This window comes from Heteronotia binoei, chromosome 21, assembly GCF_032191835.1.
Source record: "Heteronotia binoei isolate CCM8104 ecotype False Entrance Well chromosome 21, APGP_CSIRO_Hbin_v1, whole genome shotgun sequence".
NCBI classification, from domain to species: Eukaryota; Metazoa; Chordata; class Lepidosauria; order Squamata; family Gekkonidae; genus Heteronotia; species Heteronotia binoei.
Genome location: NC_083243.1, coordinates 176,168,460 through 176,191,938, shown reverse-complemented (window position 1 = coordinate 176,191,938; position 23,479 = coordinate 176,168,460). Strand labels below are relative to the sequence as shown.

Here is a 23,479-nt window from a genome sequence, read left to right as displayed (position 1 = left end):
CTCCTCCACTTGCACCTGCTAGCATGGCCTTGTTTCAGTCATAGCTCTGGCAGAGGTTGTCCTTGAAAGGGCAGCTGCTGTGAGAGCCGTCTCCAGCCCCACCCACCTCACAGGGTGTCTGTTGTGGGGGAGGGAGATAAAGGAGATTGTGAGCCGCTCTGAACCTTTGTCCTTGAAAGGGCAGCTGCTGGGAGAGCCCTCTCCAGCCCCATCCACCTCACAGGGTGTCTGTTGTGGGGGAGGAAGGTAAAGGAGATTGTGAGCCGCTCTGAGACTCTTCGGAGTGGAGGGCGGGATATAAAGCCAATATCTTCTTCTTCTTCTTCTTCTTGGAGACTAAAGGCAATGACATGACAAATGTAGCCCATCTCTGTGTCTCATTCTGGTTTCACCTTCCCTCCTAATATTCCAGGGGCTTGCTGGAGGAGACCCAGTTTCATGAGGCAGTGGTGAGAAATATTGCTGAGCCCACACCTTACTTTTGCCAGTTTTGGAGTGAGGAGTCTGCCAAGCTGCATGACAAGAAGCAGAGTTCTGGTACCTCCCCTAAAACTCCTTCCCCAGAAGTCATTGCTAAGGACAAGATAGGAGAGGAAGACACTAGGAGAGGGGAGGTATCACCTTCAGGGACTTCAGATGCTATAGAGAGCCTAAGTGTCATCATTCGCAAGGAACAGTTCCAGGAGGAGAGAGAAGCCATTCTCAGGTAACCAAAAGATATGACTCTGGGATCACCTTTGAGGAGGAATTGCCAGCCAACTAGTCATAAAAAAGGTAAAGGTAGTCCCCTGTGCAAGCGCCAGTCGTTTCCGACTCCGGGGTGATGTTGCTTTCACAACTAGCCATACTCTGAGGCTAATATTCCTGCAATACAAAACAGAACAGGAACTTTCCTACAGAACCATATGAGATGGGAAAGCTAATCGCCAGCTTGCCATATTTCGATCTCCCTGAGGATAGCTATACGTGGAAAATACTGTATTCAGTCTGTATGCCTTTCCTCCCTTTACTTTTCCCCACAGAAATGAAAGGGAGCTACTTATGGAAGAAGCAGAGGGGCTGCCATCAGCAAATAGCTGAGGGAGTAGGCAAAGCTTGCTTCCTTTCTTCCCAAGTGCAATGGGTTGGATTTACCCCCCATCTCATCTATATCCCTGGTGGCAGCTCCTTTGCTTTACTTTCTGTCATAGACGCAGGGGGTGATTTGTAGAAAAATAGTTGGTGGAGCTCATCCAGGGATTCTTGTGCAGCTGCACTTACTGTTCAATGGACAAGGTGGGGAGGAGGAGGGGGAGCCCTCGGAACGGTTCAGGAGCTGTGCTTCTGTGAGCTCCTGCTGAAATCGAGGCCTGCATAGAAGTGAGTAACTCCCATCAATGCTATAAGAGAAAGTGAATATAGTCCTTCAAGGTGGTAGGCACTGGACCTTTGATATACTCTAAGTAGTTCCAGGAGAGCATGGGAAATCAAAAGGTCTCTCCCCCCTCCTCTCCCCCATGAGCATCTGCATTATATATATGGACTGACTGATCCATCCTTCTTGTCGCTCATGAATGCGTTCCAGACCATTGCATTCCTGGCTTGTTAGATCTGGGCCTAGTCTTTGCCACTGTGGTAGCTGTGCCTCTTATAAAGGAGAGAAGTGTACCACAATAGCGTTCTGCGTGAGCATATTGAGAAATACAGTTCTGCTAGATGCGGGGGGGACTGAAGCATTCTTTCTTCCAAGGATGCCGGCATATGCAAATCTGACAGAACTGGTACTGGACAATACCATCCAGAACATTCTGGTGGAGGCCAGTCGTGGCGAGGTGGTGTTGACCGCAAGACCCAGAATCATTGCACTCCCTCCTCTTCTCTGCCAAAAGTAAGTAGATTTGGGTGTGGGCTCTGGAAATGAAAGCACTTACAAATTAATGTTAGACTTGAGCATGAGGCTAGGGCAAAGGAAAGAGGAGCTTGAGCGATGCCCTTTTCAGCAACGGTGAAAGCTGTTTATGTGTGGTTGGAAGTGTTCTTCCATCTTCTCTCTTGTTGCCTGATTGGTTCCCTTTTTGACTGACCAGAGTTTTATTTGCGGTTTGCTGAGAGCGTGGGGAAAAGGGTCTCAAGGGGAGAGAGGAGTGTGGGCAGCCAGAGGGAAGTGATCGGAGGTCTGGGTAGTGAAAGCATCAACTGTTGCACTGAGCTTGGTGAATACTCTGCAATTACAGCTCCTCCGTGAAGGACCAGGATACATCAGCCAGAACTAAAGATTTCCATGGCAGCTCCAGTTCTAGAAGGAAAGTCAGGACAGGATATGAGGAATACAGGTATTTTTTCTGTATTGTTGACTCCGAATTTCAATGCCTTACTGGGGCTGTGCTGAATCCCTCTTTCCTAAAAGCCAGAAATTGGTCTTGCTGTTTTATATAGGTAGAACACATTCAGTAACATGGTGGGGATGAAACAGGGAGAAATTAAAGGAAACTTTTTTCTTTCAGAGATGTCAGTTCTGCTGAGTCCTGCGGCAGACTCTCCCAGCGTTTTGTAGCACCACCGAGCTGTATGTCCAGCGAGATGAAGGATTCTGATGCACCACGGCACATCACTTTGCCCTCGTAGGCACCTGACAAACTCTGGGGCCGCCTGAGGCCAGTATTTGCAGCAGCCTAGCCTATGTGAGAGCTATAGCACTTCTAGGAAGCCTGTCTCCTTGACCAAATGAGAAATGACTTGCAGCAGAACTGTAATGTGGGCGCTGCCTTTTGTAGTATAAGGAGAAGCACAGGAAATTGTGTCATGCTATCTTCAAAATTTGATTCTGTTCTGCAGCAAAGATGGATCCATTTGTGTTGCGTGAGACACATTGTGGGGTTTCTTCAAATGAAGGTAATTGCTTTCACTTCTGCAAGTCTTCTGTGTTCAAGTTTTTTCTTTTTCCAGCAGGGGGCAATACAGGCTTTGTCCAGCCTGGCCTGGCAGAGATTCACTTCAGCAGGGGATAGTGCAAGGTATTTCCCTCGCTGGTGATATAATGTAATACGTCAGCCAAATATGCAAGCCGCGGAGCTATAGTGGACAGTAGGAACAAAAAAGATCTGAGTTATATGGTCTTTGAGATAGCCAGCTATGGTATGCACCACGTCCTTACAGTGCAGGTGACCAAGGAATAGGATGGGGCCCAGGGTCAGATTAATGATTAGACCAGGTAGGCACTGGCCTATGGGCCCTCATGCCTTTAGGGGCCCTGGGCTGGCTCCCCCCCCCATTTCCTCCCCCTGCTTGCAGCCCTCCCAGCCTGCACGCGCAGCCGGCGATTGAGCTGCTCTTTGCCTGACTTGCCTGGTGCAGCGGCTGCTGGCGTCGTCGCCAAGTTTGCCTCTCTCCGCCTCTCCCCCGCAGCTTTGTCAAAGGGGCTTTTGAGAAGGTGCCTGCAGGCTGCAGCGAGGGCTGTGGGTGGTGGGGGCGGGTGCTCCGACTCTGAGGTAATTTGTGAGGGAGCCCCCAAGGTTTTGACTGCCCAGGGGCCTCCACAGGGTTTAATCTGGCGCTGGTGGAGCCCCATTCATCCAGGCTGTTTTGGGTTTTTTTGTTTGTCCTCCAATAGGCAGAGGTTTGTAAACATTGAACAGGAAATTCTACTATGTTGTAGTGAGAAAAAAAAAATCTAAATCAGCACAACCGTCGTTTGCCACATGTCATCAGGTTTTTGTCCCATTTGGCTAACAGCCCTTTCAGCAGCACCACCACCACCACAGTTCCCTGCGCTGTAGGTTTATAGACAGCACCAAAACACACACACTAAGCTGCTTGAGCTGCATCCTGGAAATAAAAAGCTGCCGTTAAGGACCCTGCTCTTAAACATGCTGAGACATCTATACTAAATGCCTTTTCCTGATGGGAACAAGTTGTGTAAATAAAATTATCAGCTGTGGGGAAAACTGATAATTTTAACTAAAAATCATCTCTTTTCAGCACGTGTCCCTTAATTTTGCAGTTATTTTCCACACATCTCCCTTTTTTACTACAAGCTACGCTGCTAGTTTTAGTTTAGTTTAGTTTATTTACGATTTATATCCCGCCCTTCCCACCAAAGTGGCTCAGGGCGGCTCACAGCACATAAAATCTAACATAAAAATATTAAATTTAAACATTTTACACAGTTAAAACATTAAAAACATAACAGGAGTCTAATAAAACTACACTCAGTTTCCAATGCCGGTTAGTTATAAGCCAGCCGGAAGAGGGCTGTCTTGCAGGCCCTGCGTAACTGAGCAAGGTCCCACAGGGCCCTCACCTCCTCCGGCAGCTGGTTCCACCAGGAAGGGGCCATTACAGAGAAAGCCCTGTCCCTGGTAGATTTCAGGCTAAAGAGGGATATCTGGCACTTGAGGCCTTGCTGTTTTATATAGGCTCCATCGCGCAGGAGTTTGGGTGAGAGGTAGATGGGAGGAAAATCTGGAGGGAAACCCCCCACTGGAGGAACGGGGGGGGGGGGGAACACCTGTGTTGTCCCTGGCTTGACCCAAATATACATTGTGGAGAAACACCTGGGGAAGGCAGTCACCTGGGGGTGTAGGAAGGGGAAGTTGGTATAAAGGTCAGGAGGGGGACCCTGACCAAGGAGGAACACCATGACTCTAGCAGAGGGAGCCCAGTCATGCCTGAGTCCAGAGAAAGACGACTGGAGTGAATTAGCAGAGAGAGAGGAGCAGCAGAGGCGATTTAACCATTTCCCTCCCTGTGGCCAGTGGGGATGCCTCACTGTTCCTCAGTTATATACTTTTGTCCTGGATCCTGGACAATCCCCAGGGGCTACTCTATAGGGCCTTGGTCTCGACAAGGGATTCCCGTAAGCTAGGGTTAGGCATACTTTAGGACTGAGAGGTTTAATCTTTTTTTGGTCAGAGCTTCAAGATCTACCAGCTGGAGACAGTTGGGAAAAAAGACTCTTTCCAAGGCAGGGAACCAATTACAAAATAGTTCTGCTACAGATCCCTTAAAGCCAAGAAAAAAAATTGGGCTTCCCATCTGCAGCGCCTGTCGAACTCGGCAAGCTGAGTTCACCTGGCGTAAGGTTGACATCGTTATGCTGTGCACACGCTTAGAAAAATCTACCGGTGTGGGGGGTGCCTTAGGGTTCTGCCTTGGGCAACAGAACCCCACATGCCGTGCCTGCCCCCAGGACTCAAGGCAGCTAAGCATTAGCATGTAACAAAGATGGAGTCACCCAGGCCATACAGGTGCCCATACACGGCTCCCTTTAACACCTATTCTGGTGCCCACCAAGTGTTTTTAGCAAGTCGGTGGGGCCAGCTGGGGCTTTTAATCTTTTTTTTTTTTTTTGCTTTGGTAGCAGTTGCTATCACAGCACAAGGATCTGCACTGTGTTACTGAACTTAAGCTGTGCCAATCATTTTGTGGCTGGCTCTGCCACCTGCAGCAGCCATTTTGTTGCTGTGCCCATATCAGAATGCCAGAGGTGCCTGCAAGTTCAAAAAGGTTGGGGATACCTGGGTTAATTGATGGCATTATCTCCAGCAACATTTTGGAACTACAAACGTGTCTTGTAGCACTACTGACGTTTTTTAATAGCAGCATAAATGTCATTAGGTGCATGAAGTGAGTTCTCATTCAGCAGATATCTATACTATCCTATTTCCTACCCCCTATATCATTTCGCATGTAAATGCCTTACTAGTGAAGGCATACTATACGCATTTGACAACATGGGCTCTAGTCCACAAAGCATTGTGCTACAATTAAACTGGGTTTGTCTTTAAAGTGCCACAAGACTGTTGTTTGTTTTTGCTATGAAAGACTAACACAAGCCACTCTTCTGAATTTTGGAAAGATTTCTTAATTTTAATTACATGGTTTATTAATCGAGAATGGAAGCGGAAGAGTTCATGACATCGAATAACTTTTCTTCCTTCTGATATTCTGTACAGGTACCACAAAGTATAGATTCATGGCCCAGGAATCAAATGCTTTCCTTATCTGTTTGTTTTTTTCTTGTACCCAGATGGGGTACAATGGGGGATATTACACAAACAGTAATGCCCAGAGTTAAACTTTCACTTTAGGGCACTGCTCCTTCTTAGGCTTAAACGAAAAGAGAATGCAACAAACTTTTGAAAACTTGCAGCTTAGCGTTATGAGAAAAGTATGGTTGCCAATTGCCTGAAGGATGAAATGTCCCTTTAATAGAATGTTAATAGGATGTCATTTACCAGGTTATGTTATTTACACTTCCCGCATGCCATGAATAGCCTCCACTGCCCATTTCTGCACCTTAAGCCTCTGTTATTTTCTCCAGGCCTGTTGGCAATAATTTCAAAAAAGGTGTCACATCTCTTCATAGCCAGAAAGGAAGTTATCTTTTTGCCTCTGCTGTGGAAACAGGCCTGAACATTGAAGGCTGGGGCATACCATATTTCAGTTTGTAGGTGATAATGTACAATCTGAACCCCTCCCCCCCCTCAAAACAGCGCAATGAATTTTTTAGCGTTCTTGGGACAACAGCATGTTGGCATTTTCTCAAGAAAGTCTAAATGTGTTCATCTGTATACTGTTAGCCAAGTGTGGCTCCCATCTGCAGATATCTAAATCCACAGATCAAGGCCACATGGAGGCCAAACAGATTTTTCAGCAAACTTGGGGCATTCCCCAGGCTTGCAGAAAAACCTGAAAATTAAAAAGAACGATAACAGTCTAGTTTAAATCCTCTGAAAAATAAAGTAGCATTCCCTACACAAACAGAGAACACGCTTACCTTGGGTGGTTGGTGATGGGATAGGGAGCTGTGGTGGGTTCAGTGGTGGCGGCACAGTGAGCGGAGCTTCACAAGGCCTGACAGCATTGGCCATGCAGTCCAGGAGCCCAGAAGGAGCCGCTCCATCCCGGCCCAGCAGTGCTGGAGGAGGAGGCCAGCAGCTGTGCTGAGCTGGACCCTAGTGGCAGAGGAGGCTGGCAGCAATGCTGGACCCAGCCAAAGTAGTGGAGAAGGCAGAAGCTGCGCTGAGCCTGGAAGCAGAGGACGACAACAGCCATGCTAAGCCAGGCTGTGGAGGAAGAGGACACTGGGCTCTATAGAGGTGGGGGGGGGAGAGCTTGGAGCCATGCCAGGATTAGCAATGAGTGGGGATTTGGGATCCCCCCCCCCACATGAGTCTCTGTCCCCCACCCAAGCTGTAAAGAGGGAAAAGTGGGGAATCGGCAGCAATGTGCAGTGGGAGTCACCCCTCTGTGAGTATTATGAGTCCCCACTTGTCACGTTCTGTTTTTCACAATCGCAATGTGGAAAGGTGCCTTAAGAGACTGTCTATGTCACTGAAAAAAGACAATGTTACTTTACCGAATGAGATGATCAGACAATAATATTCTGTTAGGAACTTGGCCTATCTTCCAACTGTTTTCATTACCTTTCCTAAAATTATAGAACAACTTCAGTTCAATCAACGTAACTGTTGTTCATGTCCCCCATGCCGTCCTTTTCTTCCATCACTAGTTAGGATGTTGAGGTGTTTACTTGCCCTTCTGTGGAAACTTTTGAAGAACTTAAATTCTTCACTCACACGTAACTACTTTTCAAAGATTTTCATCCATTGTTGGGCTTGTTTGAAGTGTATGTACAGGCATTCAAAGTTTTTGGGCAAATCGCCACACACACACACAGTTGTGGGGCACAGTCATTCTTCTTCCAGGTTGAGACTTTGTGGCTGGAAAAACTAGTATTCATGGCTTCCGGAGTTGGAAAGATGGGGAATTGACGCATCTCCCTTTCGCGGAGTGGACCAACGCCCTTGTTCTGGACATAAAAGGTGTTTTTATCACCTGCTGTCTACCCTCCCAGTTATGGGAAGAGTCCAAGACATGCTTGCAAGATTTTGAGGAGTTTAACTTTGGCTGGCGAGGAGTCCTGTAGGGGCTCCTTTTCGGCTTTGAAGAATCTCCTGTGAGAAATCGCATAACAATGTCTACAAAGGCTTTTTGGAGTCATTAAGTTGACATAAGTTCACCCAACCCCAACTTTCTATGGACTATAGACTACTGAAGATTGGAATGATCGGTGTAAGGAAGTTTTGGACACTTGATAAGGTACAATTCTTATCTTTCATTCCGGGATTAAAAGAACGTTTTTAAACTAAAGAAACAAAGATTTGGAACTATTTGCAAAGAAGTTAAGCTGTGTTACAGAGGCTGGGGGTGAAATCGTGGCTTTGGGACTTTAATAGGCGCTGTAAAACTCAAAAAAACAAGATTTGTTTACCTTTGTGGCTTCTGCAAAAAAATCCCCCGTCATAACAAAGCCTCGGCTTGCAATTGGGAAACAGGAAGTGATGATCAAAATATCTCGAGAGTGGAAACCATTGAGAATGGGACTTCATTTCCAGAGAGTCAGGAAACAGCGCTGGGAGAAGAGGGACACATCCTGGACCTCCAGGCCTACTCTAGCCCAAAAAATCAGAGTTGGGGCCTGAAAAAGTTGTGGCTGCCATTTTGAATGTTTACAAAACTTTAAATATTAATATCTTGGCCCAGGAAGCTCTGAGGATGGCAATTTTGGGCTTGCTGAAGAGGGCATGCTCTAATCTATTGAACCGTGTTATCGGTTTGTAGTTTGGTGAGGTCAACTTGGGGACTATTATATGCTATGAGAAGACTGACGTCTGATGTCTGATCCAAAATATGAACTAAGAACGCGTGGAAGAGCTGGCTCAGTAGAGGGCAAAATGTCTAAGATTGCCCAAGAACAGCTGGATGCTATGGAGGCCAGATTAACAAAGGCAATGAAAGATTTGATAACTACAAGGGAGAAAAAGTTGACTAAAGAGACTAAAGAAATAACAAAAGAGATAACTAAGGAACTAACAAAAGAAATAAATTCCAGTGCTGAAGCTGTAAAGAAAGAGATCAAGAAAGAAATTGAAGATCTGAGGAAGGAGTCACAAGCAACAACACAGAAGATGCAAGAGGTGGAAAATAGAGTTACAAATCAAGATGTTACAATAAAGATTCAAGAAAAAGTTCTACTACAAGACTGTAAGCTGATGGAGAACTTTGTACATCTGAGGGGGGTGCCAGAAAACAATCAAGAGGACTTAAAGAAATATATCATGACTATTATTGCTGAATATTTGGGTGAAGATCCAGAGAAGACTGAAGATCAATGTGATTACGTGTACAGGGTCAATTCAGAGTTTACCAGAAGGTGTAAATTGCCAAGAGACACAGTAATTAAATTTACCACTAGAGATATAGTGGGAAGGATCTTGAGCCAACAATTTGCAAAAGAATTGGTGGCGGAGGAGAGCAGAGTCAGAATGATGAAGGAACTACCAAGGAAGGTCATTAGTGACAGAAGATCATTTAAACCTTTGACGGATAAATTAAGGGCAAAAGGTACAAGATATCAATGGATTTTACCTGCTGGACTTTTGAGTATAAAGGGCTGAAGTATTCCATAATAGACATTCAAGGCATGGACGGGTTTTTGGCAGACAATAAGGATTTTGGGGACACAGTTTAATTGAAGAATCATTATGGATTACAAATTAATTTCTTGGAATGTTAATGGCCTAAATTCGCCGCAGAAACTAAGAGCAACATTTCATTGCATTACAAAACAAAAATGTAATATAATTTGTCTACAAGAAGTACACATTAGACAATCGGATACAATTTTTACATAACAAATTTTTAGGGGAAGAATTTGGTTCATTGGCTAAAGAAAAAAAAGGGGAGGACTGCACACTGGCTGCTTGGCCACACTATATGTCTCTTCCCCCCACCCCCCGCGAGAAAACCAGGCAGCAAAGGAAGGCCCAGGAAGAGAAATGGTGCCTGTTACCAGCAGGGTAAGGGGAGTTGGTACTGCTCCCCACCATGGAAACAAAAGTGGCCAAGGCAGAGGTGCCCCTCCCCTGGCCGGGCAGTGCTGCGCAGCTTCTCCCCATGAAGCCCCTCGAGACAGCGTTCCCATCCCAATACTACCCTTCCTTCCCACAGCCAGAGTCCAGAGCTGGCGCCAGGAGGGCGGTTGGGTAGGCAGCCTGTGGTTGCAGGGATAGAGAGGCCCATTTCCAGGACCCAAAGGCAAGCCAAACTTTTGATGGCGCTCATCTGGGACCCCCCACTAAATGTTCTCCGTTAAATGAAAAATCCTGGCTATGTGCCCCACTAAACTGAGCCACTTTGGTGTAGTGGTTAAGTATGTGGACTCTTATCTAGGATAACTGGGTTTGATTCCCCACTCCTCCACTTGCAGCTGCTGATGTGACCTTGAGTCAGTCACAAGTTCTTGCAGAGCTGCTCCTCTCAAGAGCAGTTTTTGTTAGAGCTCTCTCAGCCCCACCTACTTCACAGGTGTCTGTTGTGAAGAGGGGAAGGGAAAGGAAAGGAGATTGTAAGCTGCTCTGAGACTCCTTTGGGTAGTGAAGGGTGGGGTATAAACCCAATCTCTTCTTCTAAACAAAAACATCCTGGCTTCAGTGTTAATCTTCATCTTCATGGCATCTGGAGAGGAGTTAACAAGCTTTAAAGAGAAGTTTCTAGAGCCCAAGAGTGCTCCCCTTCCTCTCCGTCTTCAGTATAGCCTTTCCCACCCAGATGGGACAGGGGAGGGTGAGTACTCTCCCCTTAGTCTTCTTGCCACCATAAAGAGATGATGTTCCTTAGCAAGCCGTTTTCACTTCATGAAGATTTTTTTCAGAACTGTAAAGGATGATGGGTAGGATAGTAAGGGTTTTTTAAAGTGATTATATGGTTGCCAACCTCCAGGCAGGCGTTATGCAGCCTTTGCTAGTGTCTTCACATGAGAACCTGCGATTCTACCCAAGCACTATGAACTCTGTGTCTAATGTTAGTAAACAATGAAATCAGGTTCCGTCACAGCAGCCACACGAACTGAAGCAAAAATTATTGAAACATTCTCCAGTATCCGGAAAAGGCATCTTAATTTGGCTGATTCATCGTTGTCTCCTTGTATGAATGATTTGGAAGTCTATGGACTCCACTTATGGACATATAATTTTTTTGTTCCAGGGAAATGGTGTACATATTAATATTTGTGTGCTTGCTTCTGGTGCCTGTGAGCCTACTTTGCTCTGTTAAGTTATTATTTGCTTGTTAGCCGTTGGCTAGATATTTTCACAATATTAAGAGTTTTGTATTTTGTTAATTGTTGTTCTGATTCATGCTTTGCAGTTTCTTGTTTTGTAACCTCCAGGTGGTACCTGGAGATCTCCCACTTTTACAAGTGATCTCCAGGCAACCAAGATCAGTTTCCCTGGAGAAAACGGCTGCTTTAGAGGGTGGATTCTGTGGCAAGGCACCATTCTGAAGTCTCTTCCCTTCCCAAAACATCGCCCTTCCCAGGTTCTACCCCCCCAAATCTCCAGCAGGTTCCCAACACATAGCTAGTGAAGCATGTGGAGCCAAAATGGCTCAGAACGGCAAGAACAAACCGCGCCTGTTATGTTTGGGCAAAGCACATAATACTGCCTCATGCCTAGCCTGCCGTTGCCTCACACTTGAAGGCTAGAGAAGGCAGAGCAGTCAGACTCAAAACTGCATTGTGGGAAGAGGCTTTAGTGGCCCCCAATCTGATACTGGAGAAGCGCCCTGCCTGCCTTAGAGAAAAGAGCAAGGGCCCCATTAGTAGGTTCTATACTGACCCCATCCACTTTCCAACGGTTGGAAAAACTAACCACTGTTTGATCAGCCTCGGAGCTGCTGTTGAAACAAATCTAAGAAAAAGTTAAATTATGCTTACCAAGCTGAACCTCAGCTTTCCTCTTTCCTTGCCACCAGCTGCTGGCTCAATGCCAGTAATCCCCATCTCCCTGACATCGAGTCTGTCCTTCGTTTGAGACCAACAGGACTCGCCCGATTGACACCAACCCCATGCCACCTCTTGGAACCAAGCGTTGTCCTCAACCAATCACGTGTCACTGTCACCTCAGCAGCAAGACTCACCAGTTCCAATGAAAAATGACCATTCTTCAAGGCCAAGGACACCACTGCCTTCAAGGCAGTGTCTCCATTCACCAAGATTTATCAGATGATGAGGTGTTTGAAATTCCTTTGGCACAGCACTCGACACAATAAAGCAGGGGTCCTCAAACTACGGCCCACGGGCCAGATGCGGCCCGCTGAGGACGTTTATGCGGCCCGCCGGGTTATGGCAAAATCAGACCGGAAGTGACGTTCGACCTAAACTTGCGTTAGCAACGCACACTTCCGGCACTGGGCTGAGGCGGCGGAGACAGAGTGTGAGGTGATACCGAGGTGAGGTGAGTTCCCAGGCCGGGGTGTGTGGTGTGGGGAAGGGAGAGAGATGCAGAAGACGGAGAACTGACGGCCCGCGGCCTTGTACAGTAACATCAGTCTGGCCCTCCAACAGTCTGAGGGACAGTGAACTGGCCCCCTATTTAAAAAGTTTGAGGACCCCTGCAATAAAGGAAGCAGCATGATGTGGGCCCCAATCAAATTCCACCACCCTCATTCCCCTTTCCAATGATGTTCTCAAGACAGGGGCTCATGCCCAGCAACAGTTTTAACAAATGTACCGTTGTTGCACATATGCTCTGAATTGCTCTTGAGACTGTATCTTCTGGACCAGAATTGGAAGGTATATAATTGAAACATCATCCAGATTATATGCATCTGATTATGACACAAGGCAATATTGTATGAGGCCTCCATAATAATACTATGCCTTAAATCATTGATTATAACTATAAAGCTCCTTTATGGTCCTACACTGATTAACTATTTGTATTATTATTGCAGTATTGAGCCTAAGTGCACAATCTGTGCTTGACCACTAAAGAAGGCCAGTTTGGCCAAAATGTCCCAGGTCACATTAGGTTTCATTTGTGTACATTGCACGATTTTATCTTGTATCGAGGTTATAGTTGGACCCATAACTGTTTTTAAATTATCTTGTAGTACATACGTTATTTTTTTTGATAATTTTGCATTATTTATACGTTTATGTTTTACATTTATCATTTTTTAGGAACTGGCCCTCAGATTTGTATTTATTTCACTTTCCAGGGTCTTAATTCAATTTTGGGTTAAGTTTTTTTATTCCCCTCCTTTCTCTTATTTCTGTCTTAATTTTGCTTTGTTTAGGAATTGCCTTTGTCACAAGGCACCATTGTGAGAGAAACTCCGGATATGTCACTACACACAAACAATTGTTATCAGTTTCTTGACATTCTTGTTGAAAGAAAAAGCGGCAGCGGCTCCAGGTTAGCACCATCTTAGGCCACTGTAGTAGCAGAAAATTAAAAGGATTGGGTGAAAGGGCTACATCACACAAGCAAAGTGAAATCTTGGCAGGGCCATGGAGCTGCCTTACTGCAATGACAACAGATGTTGCACCACTCAACTATCAACAAAAAGTCTTTTCCGCTAGGTCCAGTATGGCTACCACAGGTAATAAGATTCAGTAAGTAAAAGGTGGAGAGGTTTATGATTTTGAATAGCAGTAAGACTGGCCCTTCAACTTGTCAGGAAAGTTCCTGGTAGGTAAGCTGCTGGTTCCTGCAAGCCAAGCTGGGCTGTGAGCCCCAGTGGTGCTACCAGCACCATACGGAATATTTGGTTCGGCTTTCTCCTGGGTTGTCTTAACGTTTCACTCCACCCTTGATTCTAATAGAAATAAGCTCTACTTAAATTGATAGCATTCCGTGTGATAGCTGTAAGCGAGAAATGTACATTCATCACACAAGCAGCATTTTCCTGTCAGTTGCTCTTTCAGCCCACTGCTGAGTCCCCAGATTATCCCCCTCCTCCATCTTTTTCGTTTAAAAAGTAGTTCTAGGGTTCTGTGGAAGGTCTGAATCTATGATGGCAAAATCGACTGGAAACCCCTGACAGACAAGCACTATTGTTAATGAAAACACCACCTAATTGGAAGCTGGGTAATACATTTTCAAGATTTGGGTACAAAATTAAATCAAATGAACCGTATCATTTATCATATTGTCTTTCTATGGAACAAGCACAATGACAATATCCTTCATTATAATCCCTTTAGTAACCTAGGATCTCTGTGCTGGGTTATACTTGCCTGTGCTTCGGTGAAAGCCTTTCCTTAGCTGGAAGGAGAATTTAACCATGGGCAGCTCTCATGACATGATTCCTTTTCACCCACTACCAGGAGAGACCTGCATTTAGTTTGTTTTCCACTCAAAAGCAATAAAGCACGAGGTAGGGGTGCGCATTGTCTGGCCAGGTGTGATCCATAGACCTGTTAAACATTTAACACCTGCTGATTCTCTCCATTGTCTGAATTACCTTTTTTTAAAAAGAGGAACAAAAGCAACAAATGGGATTGCCTAGTAAGAGGCTGCTGTACACAGTTCTGTTATGATACCCTTCCTGGGGCAATAGGTTGGCACATCAGGGCCCAACTTTGGCTATTGGGTGAAGATGCTATTCCAGGGCTTTTCTTGTTTCTTTGAAGAGGACTTTAGAAGGAACAGTAGTAACAGAACATGGACCACTAGAATACTTCGGAGCTGCTTTAGAGACATCTTTAGAAATTGCATGTTTAGGTTCAGGATCACAGTATATAACTGAGATAAAATGTGTTATATAACTGGTGTAAACGGCTTGCTATTTGGATGTTTTGTGTTCTTTATGATGGTGCCAACCGAAACGAGTACCATATAAATGTTCCTGTTCTGCATATGAAATGAAAGCTGGAGGGTTCGTAATAGGGGGAATGAAATGGGAACTCAGATGACTAGGACAAGTTTAGTGGCATACTTGTGATGAAGACATAATAACATGATAGGACATTTATGAAATCCTATGAGAATTTTTTTTACAGCCTTCATCACATCCGTTAGTTGGCACCTAGCACAATTGTTTATATTGTAGTTGGATCTTTAACATTCCAGTTGGGTTTCTGCCCCAGACGTGGAACAGAGACGACATTGGTTGCCCTCACTGATGACCTCCACAGACAGTTGGATCGAGGTGGGTTGGCACTGCTATTGTTTGACCTTACAGCAGTGCTCAGCATTGTCAGTCATAATATTTTGATCCACCACCTTGCCAATGCAGGAACTTGAGGGGCAGATTTGAAGTGGCTTACCTCATTTCTCCAAGGTCAAAGACAAAGGATGGCGCTGGGTGACAGGGTGTCAACTAGGCACTCCTTAGTATGCGGGGGTCCTTCAGGGAGCACTCTTCCCCCTGATGTTGTCTAACACCTACATGCACCCCCTTGACCAACTGGTGTTGAGCTTCAGTCCGGGATGCCATCAGTATGCTGATGGCACCCAGCTATATCTGTTGATGGGTGGTCGGCCAGATGCTGTCCTAGCAACTCTAGCTGAGGGGCTGGAGGCTGTGGTAGGATGGTTGAAACAGAACTGGCTGAGACTGAATCCTGCTAAGGTGGAGGTTCTGTGACTGGGTAGGGAGGACTCGGATTTGCGGTGCCAACTCCCAGTTCTTGATGGCATGCCCTTAACACTAGCACCAACTGTCATGATTCTGGATGCCTCATCTGTGGAGGCCCAGATCACAAATGTTGCCAGACAGACATTCTTTCAGCTATGCCAGGTCAGGCTACTGGCTCCCTATCTGTCCCACCCTGACCTAGCCGCAGTAATCCATGCAAAGACCACCTCCAGATTTGACTACTGTAACTCACTTTGTGTAGAGCTACCCTTGAGACTGACCTGGAAACACCAACTGGTTCAGAAAGCAGTGGTGTGAGTCCCTATAAAGACCCATGAACTGCACATATTTGACCTGTGCTGTGTGAGCTGCACTGGCTTTCAGTGGAGTGCCAGATCAGATTCAGGGCTTTGGTGCTTACTGTCAGCGAAGGGGCATTGAAGTTTCAACAATGAACAGGCTTAGCTTTGTTAAAAACAAAGTTTCCTTTTATTGATTACAGCAATGCATTTCACTACGCAGGTTCATTGATACTAATAACGAGAGGGGTGCAGGCATGAGCATATATGGATACACATCAAAGGATAAGGGGTTTAAATCATTTCCCACAATAAAACTGGGGCTCCTCAGTTGAGAAGAGCCAGGGCGCCTATCTGTTATCTCCCACCGACATGGCAGTCTCTCCTCCCCTGCAATGGCCTTGCTCGTCTCTGCTTATTCCTGCTAGGCGCCTGGGAACCAGCTAGATGTTTAACACTTCAAAAGCCTGTTGGCACGTCGACTCCCCCCCTCCTGGCCATTCTCCACATTCCACTATAATACTATGGTTAGTATGGTAAAAGGCATGGGGTTAGTTAGCAGTAAATAAACAAATCAGGTCATAAAGCAAACTTCAATGTATACAAGCTGACACTTACCTTCAATGCCCCTAATGGTCTAGGGCCCATGTATCTATGGGACTGTCTTTCCTAGTATATCCCCAAAAAAGCATTATACTCTGCAGGAAATTATACTCTGTGGCCCCTGGCCTGAGAGCCAGCTGTCCTCAACCATAGCCAGGGCTTTTAGTGTCCTGGCCCCAACCTGGTAGAACTCTCTGCTGAGTAACATCTGTGCCCTTTGGGACTTGATACAGTTCTGTGGGGCTTGTAAGGTGGAGATGTTCCACCAGGCATGTGGCTGAGAACAGCGATAGTGTTCATCTGGCTGGCATTCTTACCCCCCCACCCCTCACACACACAAAGCAGTGGCACAACAAGAAGTTCTAGTCACCATCTGATTAAGTGGATTAATATAATTTTACTGTTAATTCAATGTTTTAATCTTAAATTAGTATGAATATGTTTAATCTGTTGCATACTGCCCAGAGTCATGTTTGACAGGGAAGGGCGATATAAAAATTGAATCCAATAAATAAATTGACATGGTGTGTCTTGTATGGTTCAGTTTATATTTTGCAAAAAAATAAAATAAATAAATTGTAAGCGAAAGGAGAAGGCCTTTTGAGTTCCCATTAATAAAAACAGCAATAATTCTGCTGCTGCCATCACCGCAAGCTAAATGAGAGTCGCAAGTTAAATGAATGTAATCCAAACGATCGCTTCAAAGAATGAAATATAGCGGTGCTAATGCATCTGGCATACGTAGCCACTGCGTGATCTTGGGCGTGTCCCTCATCGTCCTCATGGGGCAGAACTTTGTGGTGGGAACGCCGCATTCAGGGAAATGGCTAACTGCCCTGCAAGGGCCTAAATATTTGTGACTGCAGTCGCAGAAGAATAATGTCTATATTGTGGGAATAATAGTGGTATGCATCATAACGAACTAAAATAGATTATAGAGTGCTATGTAAACAAGTGTTGTATCAATAAGAAGACAAAAGAACATTGTGCAAGATCTTCAGTGTTGTTCTACCATTCCAGCCCCAGAGCATCCTGAAACAAATGGCATGATGAAGCCAAAGCTAACTACTACTGATTCCTTTTAATTTCATTGGGAGAGACTGATAGTGTAACCTTAAGCAGAGTTACACCGTTAAGCATGTAAAACCACCCACCTTTGTTTTCCTTCTCCTGCAGACAGTTCTCATATGGGAGCAGCTTCATCCTTTGTAGTTGGGTGCGACACACTACTAGAGGGATCATAAGGCCTATGACATGGATTGTAATCTATTTTCTGAGATCACCTATTAGGAGTGTTTGAGTATGGAGATTTCTGTTTCATTTCTAACAGGTCACACTAGATGGTGTTCAAGTCATTCCAACCTTTTACAAAAGGCCTTCGTTGCTGGTATAGTCCAAGGAGTGGAACTAAAAATTACATAGGAGTGCCTCTGAGGGAAAAACATAGTCCCATGTCCAATTCCCCCCCCACACACACACACATTTACCTTTCCTATGTTTCCCAAACTGTGTGGAGAAAAATGCATGACATTGCATATATGCATTTAATTACATGTTACGCGAAGAGGAGAGGAGGAATTCAACATGGGGCAGAACTTTGTGGTGGCAACTCCACATTTAGGGTAATGGCTAGTTCTGTCCTGAATGGCTGTAAACATTTGTGACAGCAGTCACAGAATAATCAATGAGCATACAAAGTACACACAGCTTTCCTGTCAGCTGTATAGAGCTGCCTCAGTCCCTGTCAGTGTCTTCTTCACGATTCCTGCCTTTGGAACTGATACAAAGCTTTGGCTTTATTTTTTATTTCCCTCAGCATTCTTTTATGTCACATCAAAGTATAGCAAAAACATAGCACTCTTTTTCTACCCCTTATGATCAATGGTCCAATGATTTCTGTCCTTGGCTATTGCTGACCATATGATGTTCCTCATTATATCCCTGCAGTGGCTGCTTTTGTCCACTCCTGGTCCTCACCTTCAAACTCCTTCATGACCTCTCCTCTCATAGCCTGGGTACATCCTACCTGTGACTTTTACTTCTGCCACTTCACCAACCTCCTCCTCAAGGTCCTGCTTCCTCAAACAATTTGACCCTTTTTCACCTGCTGTCACTTGTACCTGCTCCCTAGAACACTGCCCAATGCCATCTCTGTCACTCCCTTCAGAATCCACCTTCAATGCAAAGCCATGGGCATAGTTTCTTAGTCCCCCTACCCTACTTGAACTAAGCCTGGAGCATGTGTCTTGAATGGACTCAGATTCTTCTTTGGTTTATCCCTGCTCCCTGTCAAGCGCCGATATTTCTCAATAAGTAGTCTTTTGTTTTTAAATCAAAGCTGTTTTATTGTTAGAAACTCAGGAGCTGTACCAAGGACACAAGCCTTGGGAGTAATGACGTACACACAGTTGCTATATAGGGTATCATCAAAGGTTACCATACAGATGCATACTTGAGTCACGGGTTCAAAGGTTGCTGAACAACTATCTATTTTATTACTAAGGGATTTAGGCTATTGGAAATATCAACCATTCTCACACTATTCTGGGAGAAGAGCTGTCTGTGTGAACCTGTGGGAGAGGCGACTTGAAAGTAATGCCAGCCAAGCTGTAGTATAAACATCCTTGGGCCAGATGGATTTATTACTTGCCCAATGGTTGTAAATAAGGGGGGAGCAGAAGAGAGCTGGTGACCTGCTCTTTCTCTAGAAGAAAAATATGTTATAGAAATAAGCGCGCTTGACACTCCCATCTCCCTCTCCTTTTATTGTCTGCCTTACATTAAAATTTATATTGTAAGCTCTTTGGGGCACAGATCGTCCATTTGTATTTGTCAAACTGCTATGCATATGATTGCTGCCATGTAAATATTAATAAAATGGTCACATTGTCCTTTGTTGCTAATTGAGCCAACAGAATCCCATCTCTCCTTTTCGCTCTACTCACTTTGACACCTCAGTCATGCTAACCTGTGGAATACCGTGTTGAACCGCTGGCTCCCAGAGATCATCTAATACTGCTTCACTGTGACTGATCTCTCAGGGTCACAGAATATCAAAAGCAGAGGAAGTCTGCTGAGAAGAGATAAGCCCAGTGACATAGATAACTGTTAAAAGGCAAATTATGTTGATGGCCGCAGCACTTATTAAAATGCTGTCTGGCTAAACTATTCCAGGTCCTGAACAAGTTAGCGGACAGGCAGATGCAACTTACGCTCCTTCCAATGAATTTGTCATTTGTTTGGCAGGTAAAAAGTACTCCATTTGACTGAGGATCTCCCAGTTTTCATACACAATCACCAGTTTTCAGATACTCAGAATTCAGGGCATTTGAGGGTCAATATTGTTTCCTGTGGTTGGACCATAGTTTCTCCTGTAGACTTGGAGGATGTGCTTCTGAAGTGTGAGGATGATTATCCTTGACTTGGACCATTTCTCATCTGGACTGATAAGAAAAACTGCTTCTGTTATTGGCTGAGGGAGAGTGCTGGACAACATCAAAGTTGCAGTCTACCACCCAGGATTTAGATTCACCTGCCATGTTAACCTTCCTTTAAAAAAAAAAAAAAAGTCCAGTAAGCAAACTATTCCTTTTTCCAATAATTTTTTTATTGGTCGTTTTGTTATATAGCAATACATACTTATGTATTATTTAACAGTATTAACAAATAAATACTTTTCCATGTCACTGTTGTCAGACTTATTGTTACAAGTAAATAAATCCCATTTACCATAGATAAAAAGCTTCTATAACAGTAGGTGTCTCAGATCTTTCTTGTAGGAATTCTAAAATTGGAAACCGGACAGTCACTATATCAGAACCGTCTCTTCCCATATGTTCCCCAGAGAGAACTGCGATCTGGCTCCCAAAATCTGCTCGTAATCCCCGGGCCAAAGGAGGCCCGGTTGAAGTCAACCAGGGACAGGGCCTTCTCAATAACAGCCCCTTGCTGGTGGAACCAGTTACCGGGAGAGGTCAGGGCCCTGCGGGATATTGGACAATTCCGCAGGGCCTGTAAGACAGTCCTCTTCTGGTTGGCCTATAATTGACCGGCATCAAACCACCAAACTACCAAAATATTGAAGGAAGTGTATAGATTGTATGCTGTTGGACTGATGCACCGTTTTTAATGTTTTTTAATGTGTTAATTTCTTAATTATGTAAATTGCTATTATATTTAAAATTTGAATTCTGTGTTAGAATCTTTGTATTGTAAGCCGCCCTGAGCCTGCTTCGGTGGGGTAGGGCGGGATATAAATCAAATAAATAAATAAATAAATAAATAATAATATAGAATGGTAGTTAAGAGTCCCTTAATGGTTTCAATTTGTCATTAAGTTTTGCTAGGATATGCTGTATAAATTCCAGCGTTTATTATACCAGGTTTTTAAGGATGGAGTTTTGTCAATTTTCCATGTACTGGCTATTGTTGATCTAGCTGTATATAGTAGTAAAGTAATTCTTTCTTGTACAACTTTGGAAGCATTGTTCTCGGGTCTAAAATTCAGTAGCAAAGCTTCCGGTGTCATAGAAATATTTTGTTGAGTTAGAGTATGAATGTCATTTAATACTGCTTTCCAGAAGGGTTGGATCATTGGGCATTCAAGCCAGCAATTAGTGTAGGAGCCAATTTGGTTCCAATGTCCCCAACAGTATGGTTGTGCAGTTTTCCCTTTTCTGACACAGATCCACCTGGAAACCATGCACTCTTTCACATATATGAGAATGACGGAAAGTCAGAATTGGCAGCTTTAACAAATGCAATGGTTAACAGGTGTTAATTAATGCTGGGAGTTGTAGCATAAAAATACACATGAGAATAGCTGCTGGTGTCACAAGGTGCTCAGTGAGAACCACCCCACCATTTTGGCTGTTTTTGGGTTTAAGTTCCAACCTGGCTAGAACCCACAGAACACATCTTTTGTGATTGTGCAATGGATTTTTGCAGTGTTCAGTTCAGGTAAAGCCTAGACACATCAAAGGCAGTGCACTCTCTATGGTAACCAGATCCTGCACCAACTGAGTGCATTCAACAGCAACATTTATTTCAGCTTGTGCCTTCTAATGTCCTTTGCGCCCCTCTTGGATTGTCTCTCCATTTGAAAGTACATGAAACTGCCTTATGCTGAATCAGACCCTTGGTCCATCAAAGTCAGTATTGTCTACTCAGACAACAGCTCTCTGGGGCCTCAGGCAGAGGTCTTGCATATCATTTACTGACTCATCCTTTTTACCTACAGATGCTGGAGGTTGAACCTGGACCTTCTGCATGCAAAGTTCCGAGTTGAACCTGGACTTTCTGCATGTGGCTCTATCACTAAGCCACAGCCCCTCTCACTCCCTCTCTGCCAGGCATTTAAAGCTCTAAGGAGCGTCCCCCAAAGGCAGTAAAAAGAACAGAAAACTGGATTACTCGTGCTGATCCTTCCCCCATTCATTCTTTCTGTGCTAAATATGCATTGAATACTTTATACTTGCTCTGTTTCCCTACCAATGCCAAGAATTCTAAAGTTGTTACAGTCTTCGTTGTTTTCCGGCCTCTGAAGCACCTCCTCTTTGTCTACGTCTCTCTTCGAAATGCGGAATTCAAAACGACTATGGCTCACTGACTAGAAAGTTGGATGTAGGCCAGGGACACCCCCCCCCCCCATCCAGAATTCCATGTCTCTGTTCTCCACCTATAAAATGGTTACGTATAGTGACTGCGTCCCAGTAGCAGCGAGGGAATAACCAAATTGAACTTATGCATTGAAAAAGGCCAGGCCAATAACGAATTCATAAACGGGACGCTGTTTCCGACGGCTTCTCCTGCAATCCTTTTGCTAATGCACCCCGCAAACGGTTGCAGATCTCCGCGGCGTTCCCTTCCAGCCTCACATGCGCGTCGTCCCTTTCCTCTAACCCCCGGGGCCTTTTTTTTTTCTCAGCGACGCGGAGAGAGAGAGAGAGAGCCAAGGGGCCGCTCCTCCCCAGGAGCGATTTGAACTTGTCAGCCTCTTCCTGGCCACCAATGGGGCCGGCCAATCCCACAACCCACCGCTTTGCTCGGGCTGGATTCGCAAAGGATTGGCCGCCGCTGCCCTCTCTTTCCCCCAGGCAGCCTGCTCGTTCCAGGCTGGCTCTCCTGGGCGCGCACCAAGTCGTCTCACACCCTCCTCACCAGGATGTGGAAACTTTACACCTCCTCCAGCCGGGCCCATCCCCTCCCCTCCTAGCTTCGCCTTCCCTTTCTGCGTCGTGTCCTCCAGATACACCTGCCCGGGTCTCCGCTCCCTCTCCAACTCTGCCCGCCCTGGGGCAGCCAAGTGAGCGAGGCAGGTGGGCGGAAAGCGACAGCTGGTGTTGTTCCAGGGAAGCTTTAATGAGCATCTCCTGCCTCCCCCCCCCCCCGCTCTTTATGGAGCGACTTGCTCTAATCAACCCCATTAAGCGGAAGGCTCTGGTGCTGATCTGGGGGGGGGGGGTCCTGATGCCCCCTCCCCCCCGCGTGCCCGCCTGGCCTTCCTGCCTGCCCTGCTGTGTCAATATTTGCCCTGAGTAAATGCAGAGCCCATGACAGGTGTGCAGGGGAGACGGCACTCTTGGTGACAACCCAGCCCTCCGGCTCGTCCGTGCAGCCCCCAACGCCCCGGCCCCCCCCTTGCCGCCTGCCAAGTCAGAGCTATTTTTATCAGGCCTATAAAAGCCACAGCAGGGCCAGCATCACCCTCATTTTCCGCTCCTCGGTCGGGAAGGTGAGTCGCTCACCTGGAGCTGCCAACGTGTCACTGGAACCAGGTGAGGCATTCCCAGGCGGCGGCTTAGCTGGGCTGGGGTGGGGATGGGAGCTAGGAGGAGCTCTGGGAAGGCTGCGGGGATGGGGGCTATGGAGGACTGGAGACCCAAAGGTAGGGGGGGGGGGTTCTGATGTGACCTAGGACTGGGGGGGGGGGAGGGGAGATGTAACAGAGTTGCTGCTAGACTGGGTGGATTCAGCGCTTTGGTGCCTTCAGTAGTTTTGCTTCAGAGATCTAAGTGGATTCCACTTCTCCCATCAAGATTATGAGGTGGTAAGAAAAGTAAAAACTGTAAGTGCCAATATGATCCCGTAACTTCATTACTACTAGCAGTTTTGCAGTACTCAAAGAGTAACCAATGTGGTTCATTGTTGGGGGGGGGAGATTAAACATG

General features: G+C 45.6%; 1 protein-coding gene across 3 annotated transcripts in view; it reads left to right on the top strand.

Moving 5' to 3' along the window:
• The window catches only part of CFAP65 (cilia and flagella associated protein 65), a 58,210-nt gene extending 55,561 nt beyond the window's left edge, over positions 1 to 2,649 (top strand). For 2 of the 3 annotated variants that reach the window (XM_060261285.1, XM_060261284.1), the window contains exons 30-33: positions 413 to 706; positions 1,730 to 1,867; positions 2,214 to 2,312; positions 2,484 to 2,649. In XM_060261285.1, coding sequence (XP_060117268.1) covers positions 413 to 706; positions 1,730 to 1,867; positions 2,214 to 2,312; positions 2,484 to 2,604 — 652 coding nt within the window. In that variant the 3' untranslated portion in view covers positions 2,605 to 2,649. The remainder of the gene's footprint in view (positions 1 to 412; positions 707 to 1,729; positions 1,868 to 2,213; positions 2,313 to 2,483) is intronic. The other variant, XM_060261286.1, reaches the window with a different exon arrangement.
• Positions 2,650 to 23,479: the final 20,830 nt, after the last annotated feature.